This window comes from Branchiostoma belcheri, unplaced genomic scaffold, assembly GCF_001625305.1.
Source record: "Branchiostoma belcheri isolate BF01 breed outbred unplaced genomic scaffold, Haploidv18h27 scaffold33, whole genome shotgun sequence".
NCBI lineage: Eukaryota > Metazoa > Chordata > Leptocardii > Amphioxiformes > Branchiostomatidae > Branchiostoma > Branchiostoma belcheri.
In genome coordinates, this window is record NW_017803943.1 from 1 (window position 1) to 12,214 (window position 12,214).

A 12,214-nucleotide genomic window follows, 5' to 3' on the forward strand; every position below is an offset into this window, starting at 1 on the left:
TTAGTTAAGGGGGGAAGTACTAAATTTGATCTTAGAAAAATAACCATAAATTTTGGTGGCGACTGTGGTTTACTGAATTCTGCCAAAGGCCAACTTTCCCGTCAAAAGTCAGACAGCTTCAAGCTGGAGTCTCGGTGTACAGATCGGCTTATACTTCATGTCTTGGGGTGTATATTTTGATAAGATAAAACCATAAAGTCTGCTTTTCTTGTGAAGTTGTATAGAGTTATGATTCATCAAAGACATAATTTGGGTAGAGAATATGACAAATCAAAAATGTGGACCTGCAAGATATTGTACCAGTGTAGAATTATGAGGGACAGTTTTTTATGTGTGAAAGTTGAGTCTTACTCTAAGTATTGTTACCTTCCAAGATCAGTGGAACATTTGGGGAATTACGGACAGAAAATGTGTAAAAAAAAAAACACAGTAAAATTTGCAATGAAGCTAAATGTGGCATCTGTAGAGCTCATGTTTTTCAGCCTTGGAAACTGGGATATCCACTTTCTTATGGATAAGTGTGTTGGGTTCTTTTACGTGTAGATGTGTGATGGGCTAAATGCATTAACTTTTAAAAGTAGAAGAGTTGGAAAATCATGCTATGTTTTTCTACATATGTTTACAATTGCAAAGTCTCCTCTTAAAACATCTTCAATGTACTACTACTTACACTTTGACCTTTGCCCTCGGGTCCCTTACAAGGGGTCACCACCATTCAACATCTAAATGTATTAAGTTTTTTTAACTTAAGTAGAAGAGTTGGAAAATCATGCTATATTTCGTCTGTCTATGAAGTCTGTTCATGAAATATCCAAAGATAGATATTAATTTTAAAACTTCTAATCTATTGTACACCTCTTCAGAAAACTACTTATACACTTTGACCTTTGCCCTCAGGGGTCAGAACGGCCCCCCTTACGAGGGGTCGCCGCCGTTCAAGCGCCACCGCCTGCCGAGCCCGTCCTCCTCGGTGCGCGTACAGCCGGCGTACCAGAACGGGCCGGACCAGGGCCGGTTTGTCCTGGGGACCAGTCAGTACGCCACACCGGTGTACGCAGTGCATGGACAGAGAACACACCATGGACAGGTGAGGCCTTCGCAATGTTTGCCTTTGGGTGTAACAAAGTTTTGTACAGTAAGACCAGACTGTTTTTGAACCACTCATACTGGTTTGTCCTGGGCACCAGTCAGTACGCCACTCCGGTGTATGCAGTACACGGACAGAGAACACATCATGGACAGGTGAGGCCTTCACAATGTTCGCATAACCGCCTTAAGTTTTGTACAGTAAGACCAGACTGTAACTGTTTTTGAACCACTCACACCGGTTTGTCCTGGGCACCAGTCAGTACGCCACTCCGGTGTATGCTGTACATGGGCAGAGAACACATCATGGACAGGTTAGTCTTAATTACCTTCGCCAAGAAGGTTATGTTTTCAGAGGCGTTCGTGTATGTGTGTGTGTGTGTGTGTGTCTGTCTGTCTGTCTGTCTGTCTGTCAACACGATAACTTGAGAAGGCCTTGATGGATTGTCTTGATACTTGGTAGGTGGGTAGGTCTTGATGAGACCTCAAAATGATTAGATTTTGGACCCCCTAGCGGCTTGTTATGGTACTGCAGCTGAACTTCCGGTTTTGATATCTCATGATCTAGACATGTTATGGTGATGAAATTTGGGTGGTAGGTAGCTCTTGTGCTAGGGAAGAAGTGACGTGAGTTTGGGCCCCCTAGTGGCTTGCTCTGGAACTGCAGGGATATATTCTTGAAAATATTCAAAAGAGGATAACTCAATAACCGGTTGATGGATCGTCGTGATTTTTGGTATGTAGGTAGCTTACGTGATGCTTAATATAATTATGTGACAATTATGCAAATATGGATGTAATTTGCATAATTTATGGGGAAATTCTATAAATCAGCTGCATTCCATAATAAGACAATTGAAGCTTGTGACATTGGTAATTGACAACGAGAGAAACACAGGCAGATATTGATTATGTTAATAATGACTTAATTTGCATAATTAATGAGAAAATTTTTATAATTATGTAATGATAACTGCCTGTAATTTCATACTTATGGTATTTGAAAGTTAAGTTGAGGTGAACNTGGTATGTAGGTAGCTTACGTGATGCTTAATATAATTATGTGACAATTATGCAAATATGGATGTAATTTGCATAATTTATGGGGAAATTCTATAAATCAGCTGCATTCCATAATAAGACAATTGAAGCTTGTGACATTGGTAATTGACAACGAGAGAAACACAGGCAGATATTGATTATGTTAATAATGACTTAATTTGCATAATTAATGAGAAAATTTTATAATTATGTAATGATAACTGCCTGTAATTTCATACTTATGGTATTTGAAAGTTAAGTTGAGGTGAACATCATTAAACATAATTTATTCAAATCAGGACCTCATTTGCATAATTTATTAGGAAATACTAGAATGCCTTGTTTGTTTATATAAGACTGTCTTTTGGTTGAGATTATGATAAAATGATATAATTCGTGAAAATTAGGTTCCTATTTCTTAAATCAGGGGGGAATAATCTAATCTATAATTTGTCAGTCATTTGGCGAAGGTATGAGATCGGGGAACTCTAGTATTAATTTAGTATAGTGAAGGCCGCACTGATTTAATTTTATGGATGACATCCAAGGGTGCATTGATTTTCGCCTTTTTATTATTTTTTTTTAATTTAAAAAAAAAAAAGAATCACTTCCGATGAGGCTCTGGCCTGGGTGTCATCCTCCGTAATGCTAGTGACAATAGGAAGCAAACAGTAACTACAGAGGATGGCATCCAGGGTATACGCAGTGCACGGGCAGAGAACACACCATGGACAGGTGAGACCTTCGCAGTTTTTGTTTGTTTTGCATAACCGGTAGACTGCCTTTAGGTTTTGTACTGTAAGTAATACAAGCTGCCTTTAGATTTCAAAACCAGTGCATTGACAATGGCTGTATGGTTTTTGTTTTCTGTATTGTCTGTTAATAATATGTTATCACCTAAGAAGTGTAATAGATATAATCGTTTAGCAATGATGAATCTGAAAATTCTGATTCTGAATGTTTTTAGTATGATGCCTACTTTCTCAATTCTGAATGGTGCAAATGAATTCTGTAATTTTCAATGTTACCTGCACCATTATGTATGCAGAAAAGAAAAATTTTTAGCCCTGCAGGCCATTGACCCTGGTGACCCTGCCAGTCTGGTTTGTGTACTGAGGCTGCTGACAGACACGTTTCTTGGACTGTTGCCATCTTTTCTGTGCCTTCTGTGAACTTTATACAGGATGTTTTATTGATGGCAACTGCATGTATAACTATAAATACACAAATGAGCATTAGATAAAAGTAAAGGACATGTAAACATGGTTTTGTCTATTGTCTGCATCCCTCGGAACTGGTAAAAATTTGCCTTGGACTTTAAGGAAGAAACACCCCAGTTTTGTATGTACAAACTATACAAGATGGACTTCAAGTTCAACTGTACCCTCTTAGAAGTTGTCACTAGCTAAAGCTTGGTACTAAATTATGTTTTCATGGGAGTAGAGTGAAAAAAAATTAGGTGTTAAGTGTCTTTCCCCAAGGCACAATTGCTATTGTATAGGGAGGTACTAAATTATTTTTTTCATGGAAGAGGAGTGAAAAGAATTACAAATATATGTTATTAAGTGTCTTTCCCAAGGGCACAATTGCTATAATATAGGGAACTTAATTGAAAGTACACACACTTTTCAATCCTCCATACAGAAATTCTATTTTGTAAGCTTAAAATTGGCATGTGTTCAAGAAACGTGGATAGCAGCTTTGTTTAGACAGGCACAGGCACACACATCACGCTCACAAAAGGTAAATCACACCGTGTCCTTCATCACTTGAACGTGTGGCTGTCCTTGAACTTGTCCCAGCTGGATAAAGCCTGTCGCCTAAAGGCACTGTCTGCAGCGAGGATTACAACATTTCAGGGTAGTAAACTACACACTCCCCACTGTGCCTGGCTCGGTTTGTTTTCATTACCTCCGGTATGAAGGTATTGTTTTGGATGGATGTGTGTGTGTTTGTGTTTAAGGGTTCATTATTTACAGCACAAAGCACCCATCTCAGCATCCCTTACAAATTGCAATACACTTTCCACAATACACATTCTAGATGGATGATTGTCTATGAGCAACGAGCATGTTGTCTAAAACTAAAACTAAGGATAGCCTGAGTGTTAGACTGTTTCCAGGGTCCACACAGGCCAGCTCCTCAGCTCCAGGGCCAACATGCTTGCCTGAGAGCCAGACTGTTTCCAGGGCCTATACAGGCCAGTTCATCAGTTCCAGGGCCATTATGCTCCCAAGGAAACTATACCACAGTCCCCCTCTGTTACTAACTAGTGTTAGGCTAACTTTGGGCCTAGCGTGCAAGGTAGAGAGTCAGTACCATCCCACCCAATGATGAAAAACCTCTTTCTACACATGTCCACAGGAGCTTCCCACAGTGAGTGAGTACCGAGCGTTACCCCATGCTCAACCTCAAGACTACACCCCTCACTACGCCCTGCAAGATATTACATTAATACAAGACACACAAAACATGTACATGTAACACCTTTCCCCATCCCTGTGCCCTACATTTTTGTTTTTTGTTTTGCTACAGAAGCTGCCCACAGTGAGTGCCCACAGTTGTACATGTTGTCCCCATCCCTGTGCCCTACATTTTTGTTTTGTACAGGAGCTTCCCACAGTGAGTGAGTACCGAGCGTTACCCCAGGAGCGCCCACAGGACTACACAGCTCACTACGCTCTGCAAAATATTTCTGTCAAGACACATAAAACATGAAAAAGAATGCCCTACATGTACTTGTATTGTTGTAACACCCTCCGTATCCCTGTATCCTACAGGAGCTGCCCACAGTGAGTGAGTACCGAGCGTTACCCCAGGCGCGCCCGCAGGACTACACACCACACTACGCGCTGCAGCAGGGCCAGCCGCCGGGACAGATGCGCCGCCGACCCTCGCTACTGTCTGAGTTCCAGGGTCATCCAGCCAGCGGAGACAGGTGGGGAGGGTGTCGTGTTGATTTTTTCAAATTCTTTTACCTCCAGGAAGTTTATTCTGTGTATAATAAGATGCCCTTTTTTTAGCCTGATGGCTAGTTTTAGACCAAATAAAAACGTCTGTATACATGTATGTGGTATACAAGGTCAAAATGAAAACATGGTTAGCAATGTTATCTACTAATTTACAGTTATCTTTTTGTGGCTGTGTGTGAGTCTGTGTTTGTGTGTGTGAGTCTGTGAATAGCATAACTTGAGAAGTCGTGGATGGATTGAAATGATATTTGGCATGGAAATAGGTCTTGATAAGACCAGCCTCCTAGAGGATTGTTATGGTACTGCATCAGGGTTTGATTTCTTGTCTTTATCTCCGTTTCAGGCTCCCAGAGTCCCGTCACATGTATGAACGCGGCCACGCCTCCTACCACCTGGGCCACCACGCCCAGTCGGAGCTGTCGGAGGCCCCGCAGCACAAGCGCCCACGGCTCGCGCCCCAGGAAGGCCACGAGGGACCCATTGCCCGCGGCACCGCCCACGCCATCAGCTCAGGCGCTGAGATTGGGTACTCATCCGATCACAGGAGGGTGGGTGCTGATGTGATTTTCTTTGACTCTATGTCTGCCATAGGGCTTTGCAAATCTATTTGCGAACTCATACCCTATGCAAATAGGGAGTACATAGATAATATAACATAAAGTGATTTTAAAAAAATGTCTAGCCTATAGATTTATTTGATGTTTCCGGGTCTGAGATAGGGTACTCATCCAATCACAGGAGGGTGGGTGCTGATTTGTTTTTTTGTCTGCCATAGGGCTTTGCCTATGTCATGTATTTTCCTTATCTATTCATTTGCAAACCTATGCCTGAAGGCTAATTGCAAGGGAATACAGAGATGATATAACATAAAGTAATTTAGAAAAATGTTGAGCTTTTAGATCTATCAGATACTTGTTTATACCTTTTAGATTACACCTAGATGTTTCTAAAAGTTCAGGCTCATTTACATGCAGCTGTGTCAAATTGATTGTGTCCTCATATTTTAGATGTGTCCAGGGCTACATTGTACATGAAAAAACAGGTCATAGATCAATCAATCAATGAAACCCATGCCAAAATAACAGTTACAGAACTCAAGCAACTGGATAGATCTTAAAAATGGTAAGAAGTTTCAGGTAGCATCCTCTACTTTTCATCAGTGACTGAAAGAAATCTGTAGTCTTGAAACATCCAGTTGCTTGAGTAACTGCTGTAACTTTCGTATGGTACTACCTGGATGTTTAATAGCCTGGTTACTAGTAGTAGTAGTAGTAGTAGTAGTAGTAGTAGTAGTAGTAGTACTAGACATACATCCCCCAAGTCCTACATCCTCTCCACAAATAGCTGAGGACTCTGGAGCTATAATAGGTCTGGTAACCAGGCAAAATGTTTAGCCTTCTTTGCCAAATAAAACCCCTTTTTTATTTACCCCAGGGCTCAGCGCTTGTGCCTAAGCTTGAAGCTGTGTCCCCGTCCCGCCAGCCCTCCTGTGTAGAAGAGGGGGGAGGGAAGGACTCACCTTCTAAACTGTCTAAAGAAGAGCTGCTCCAGTCCATGGACAGGGTCGACCGGGAGATCGCTAAGGTGGAGCAGCAGATCAGCAAGCTGCAGAAAAAACAGGTGGGTTTGTGTGTTTGTTTGTTTATTTGAGATCTCCACTAAGGATGCATCACAGTTGCTGGAGTCCATGATATGATAATACGAAGTAGCAAACTGCAGAAGAAACAGGTTTGTTTGTTTGTTTGTGTTTGTTTGTTTGAGATCTCTACACTAGTGATGCATCACAGTTGCTGGAGTCCGTGATATGGCAATATGAAGTAGCAAACTTTAGGAGAAACAGTTGGGTTGAAAATAAAATTTTTAAAAGTAGTACTAGAGTTGGATGTGGACTATTTTAGGAGACTGCATGAAGAATGCAGTGAAACGGCCAAAATGAACAGACATGGCATATGCCAATGTGTTGTTTTTTTTCTGTTGTAAAACTATGTATGTATAAGAATGTATTTATAGTCTATTATGTATATGTGTATATGTTTATGATTTCGATACGACTTCAATTATCATGTAACCTGCATCTTGTAAGATTTTACCTGACCCTGATCTTTTCCCACATAACCTGAGTAAAAAGCTACCAGCAGGCCAATTTGAGTATTTCATGAATACACAAAGGCTCAAACAAACAAACAATGGTGCTGAGTAAAGAGACTCCTTTTACACAAGCAAGTCTTTTATTCTGCCGACGTTTCGAACTTGGTTGTGTGAAAAGAATCTCTTTACTCAGTGTCTTACCAACCTGATGAAACTGTTTACGGAAACAATGTTTCTGTTTCAGGGAGAACTTGAGGAGAAGGCAGCGAAGCCGGATGAACCTGAGGAAGTGGACACCCTGCCAGAACCTAAGGAACCTCGACACCAGAGCATCGTGCAGATTATATATGCTGAGAACAGGGTAGGCTGGGTTTGTTGATTTGTTCCGCTCTACCACTAAACTGTTCATAGTGCATCACACAGTTAAGTACAGGAAAATGAACCCGAAAAACCTCATAACGCCTGAGAGCATCAAGAATCTTGTACAATTCAGTGAATTTCAATAAGTTTACCTCTAAAAAGCTTTGAGACAAATGTTTCAAACTTCGTATTTAAAAAAGAAAATTCCAATACAATCTTGATTTAGTATTCTGTTTGAATGAAATAATTTTTCTTCTTTTTTCTCCAGAAAAAAGCTGAGGCTGCTCACAAGATTCTGGAAGGACTTGGTCCCAAGATTGACCTGGTAAGTTTTTTGCTTCCCTGTCTGTTGTCGCCTAAAAGGTGGTTTACTTGTTATGCGAAATAAACAAATTAGAGGCCAAATATAAAGCAGCACACACAGAGATAAGTGTATTCGAGCTCTGTATCACTGGAATTTTGATTAAGTTCAAAAATGATAATATCTTTGCTTGTCTTTCCCAGCCCCTCTACAACCAGCCATCAGACACACAGGTTTATCATGACAACATCAAAACGTACGTATCTTCTGTTTGCACTGATCAGAATGATATTTTTTTATTTCAACTTCTTTTTATTTCAGAATATATCCCACTTTTGAAATATGTAGTCCATGCAGATATCTTATGCCAATTTGCATTTAAAAGTGCAGGGTATTCTCATAAGAAATGCCATGTCTTCCCGCAGGCACCAAGCCATGAAGAAGAAGCTTCTTCTGTACTTCAAGAGAAGACACCACATGAGGAAGTTAAGGGTAAGGTTGTCATTTCTGGGCACTAAGCTAAGCTGGTGAAAAGTATAGACTATGCTTGAAGATGGCGATGAATTCTGGCTCTGAATCTGAAGGCTTGTGGGTTGTCTTCAGGAAGGAAACACTTGTCAGTTCTATAATTTTGCAGTCAATGGAAAGAAGCTGTTGCTATAGAAGGACTTAGAGACTGGCATTTGGACCGTGTAATAGAGTTGGAAGAGAACCTACCGGTAGTGGTAGACCTTGGAGTACTTTGAATCACTTAATGTTTGCCGTAAAAAATAAACATGTTCACGGTGGCGGCAGGTCCAGCAAAAAGAAAGCAAAGTATTTGTACATGGTAATGATAAATTTTGGGGTACAGAAGTGGCTACAAAAATGGGGAATGTAAAAGAACTGCAAAAAAATGATTAACTTACAGTATCTTGAGGAGTAAGAAGGTGTTGCTGTAAAGGTGTTAACAGAACCTTAAGATGACCATGTCTGTCTCACCAGGAGCGTTACCTGTGTCAGCGATACGATCAGCTGTTCGAGGCCTGGGAGAAACGTCTGGAAAGGATCGAGAATGGCTACAAAAGGAAGTAAGTTCGCTACATCTTGTATAAGTTTGCTACATCATTCTGATACTTATGTAGCAGAACTGCAGTCAAAGCACCCTTGTATGTTTTAAGACTATTTTCATAGATTATTGTTGCAAGAAAAGCACAGCCTATTGTTAAAAAAAAATCAGAATTCAACAATAACCTTGTATTGCCATTGTTGTCGATTGAAGGTGGTGTGTACAAGAAAACAATCATACACAAAGTCAAACAATGCAGAGAGTAGTGAAGTGGTTTTTGCTGTGTTTTTTCAGAGCAAAAGACGCCAAAGTGCGGGAATTTTACGAGAAGATGTTTCCAGAAATTCGCAAGCAACGAGAGCAGCAGGAACGATTCTCCAGGTAAGATTTTCTAGACTTTAATGTCTAATAGTAAAAAAAAACGTCAGTAAAAATGTGGACAGTGAAAATAGCAAAAAAATTCTGTGATTGTTTAATGTCTCCTACCAGGATTTGCAAAAGAAATTTCCTTTAAGTTTCTATAAGGATTGTTTAGAATTCCTCATTAGCTGTTGAAATTCTCAAGGCCCATTTATTTATGCTCTCGTTTGTGAAAACTAATTATTAAAATGTGTCATTGGATCATGAAGTTATCTATTGCAAAATTTTGTAAAGCCCGTATTCTTATGATTGTGCTAGGGTCAAAGCATGGTAGCTTGAACTGCAGGAAACACTGGGCACTGGAAAAGTGCAAAGGCCCTGGAAATTTGGAAAATATGATAATTCTATAACCAAGTCTTATATTTTATCTTGTTGCTGAATATATTTTATATGATAAAGATGCACATGTCTGTTAAAAGAGCATGCTTCTATTTTTGGTATATTTTCGGATGTGTTTGAAAAGACACTGGGGATTTGGTATATTACACACATGTAGATTCTGAAGTGAGCATGCTTATTCAGGTAACGTACAAATTCAGCAACAAGTTTGAATGTTAGACTTAAGGACACAAAATTTTCCGAATTCCCAGTGTCTTCACAAATTAAGGCCACACCAATTTGATTTGTTGGTTCTCAGATTTAAAAAAAATCGAAAATGAAACTGTAAACAGTCAGTTTGTACTTTGATACAATTTGTTGGAGAACCAAGACTTTTTCTCAAAATTTTCTGAGAGCTAAGATTTTTTCTTAAAATTTTCCAATAACCAAGATTTTTTTCAAAAAATTCCAATAATCAAGATTTTTCTCAAAATTTTCTAAAAAATTTTTTTGAAAAATTTTCAAAAAATGTTTGTGAAAAATCTTCGAATTTTTTTTTTTTTTGTGAAAAATTGTCAAAAATTTTTTTTTGTGTGAAAAATTTTTCTACACATTATAAATTTTTTATTTGACGGAGCACCTTTAAAATGAGTTGTTGTGGCCCAGACTTGCCCTGGCAGTCCTGGCCGATGGTGTGTGAGCTATCATGTGGTCTTGTTGCGCCTGTGTAGGGCGCATTCCCCATGTCCGAATGCTGTGAGTTGGGAACAACCAACGAATCAGCGCTCAAGTTTTCGCAGCAAGGTTCAAAGGTACTACCACATGCTGTATTTGCTTGCCAAGACAAGGAAGAAAAAATTGTGCAAAAAAAATCTGTGAAGCAATGATGGCATTTCCATGGTTCTGCAGATGTAAGGCCAAAGAAAATTGGGAAACTTTCAGCAGGAACTGAACTGGAGCTGTTTTTGTGGCATGGTTTTTCCCTGTTACATGTACCTACTGATGACCAAAGGTGCACCAGAACTGTTCTAGTTCCTGCTTTTTCTGAACACTAGTCTTGACATTTGAATGATTTTGTAAGGACTTCAATAATTGTGTAAACTGAATTTGTATCACTGTATCACAATATTGAGAGTTCACATTCTCAAACTACTATGGATTCAATTGTATATTACATGACATGTACTGTACAATATAAGTGTACAATGACATCAATTTTGCTTTACATGACATGAACTATATATACTTCAAAATGTATTAAACATGATATTAGAAGAACCGTGTCCACAAAGCTCAGAACCTGCCGTTTCCCCAAAGCAAAGAAACAACTTCAATTTTTCGACTGCTAAGATTGAATGGCTTCTCAGTTGGATGTTGTTTTACATTGTCTTGCGTATCATACATGATGTTGAGCATTACTGTTGTGGATCCTGCTGCCTACATGTACCTTAGAATCCTGCTGAAATCTTTCTACCTGTACCTTAAGCCTGGTTAGATCATGTATAAGAGGGTACATTATTCAACCACCAGTGGGTTTTACATCTGACATTTTGGTGACGGTCTGTCACCATCTTCAGGGCAACTATGATTTAGCTAGGTGTCGCTGTTGCAGAGTAAATACCATGAGGCTCTTTTTACACAACCAAGTGTTTTATTCAGCTGACGTTTCAGTGACCGTCTGTCACCTTCCTCAGGGCAATTCTGTTCACAGTGTTCCACAGTGTGTCGGCTGAATAAAAGACTTGGTTGTGTAAAAAGAGTCTCTTTACTCAGTGACCAACCAGATGAAACTATTCACAGATGTCTCTGCTGCAGTTTTACAAATTCAGCCCCAAACGTAGAGAAACAGAAATTTGTTTTACTGTGCTTGTCAATTAATTTGCATACATTATGTCATTGTGACTACTTTCTTTACATTTTGGACCTCACTTGTAACACTGCATCAGTGACAGCTAGCTGCAGTATGAATCAGATCCAGTCATTGTTGCCCTGAAGAAGGTGACAGATGGTCATTGAAATGTCAGATGTAAAAAAATCATCAATCCCGTGTGTTTGGTTATTCCATGAGTCAGTCAGGAACTGTGTGGTCTACAGTGTGTTTACAGACTTCCTATCTTTCTCTCCTTTCAGTGCAAAGAACGGTGAAAGGAGGTAACATTTCTATTCCCTATCCTTACTTAACACTTATGTTTAGGCTGTGTGCAGGGCACAAAATACACTTTGTATTTTTGTAAAATGACAGTAAAATTGCTTATAAGAGCACAGTTGTATTCCCGAAATTGGGGGAAAAATTTGTGTATTATTTAGCCTGCAAGTGCAGATACCTGGTTGATATTTTGTGCCCTGGACATGTGATGCTGCAGCTAACTCACTGCATCAAATATAAGCACCAAGGTTTTCACAGGATTGAGACCGTTAGGCAACCATTGTACAATCCAAAATCCTTGAAAGATCATAGAAAGACCATGGAGACATTTGAAACACCATTGAGATCATAGGAAGACCTTGGAGACCAATGAAAGACCATTGAGATCATAGAAAGACCTCATAGACCTCGGAAAACCATTGAACACTCACTGT

General features: G+C 39.6%; 1 protein-coding gene across 1 annotated transcript in view; it reads left to right on the forward strand.

Moving 5' to 3' along the window:
* Positions 1-897: 897 nt before the first annotated feature.
* LOC109475111 (nuclear receptor corepressor 1-like) overlaps positions 898-12,214 on the forward strand; it is a gene marked incomplete at its 5' end in the record, with an annotated part of 30,559 nt that continues 19,242 nt past the window's right edge. Inside the window, 6 exons of the mRNA XM_019775649.1 lie at positions 898-1,087; positions 7,816-7,872; positions 8,274-8,340; positions 9,193-9,277; positions 10,366-10,446; positions 11,765-11,785. Of these exons, the coding sequence (XP_019631208.1) occupies positions 898-1,087; positions 7,816-7,872; positions 8,274-8,340; positions 9,193-9,277; positions 10,366-10,446; positions 11,765-11,785 (501 nt within the window). The remainder of the gene's footprint in view (positions 1,088-7,815; positions 7,873-8,273; positions 8,341-9,192; positions 9,278-10,365; positions 10,447-11,764; positions 11,786-12,214) is intronic.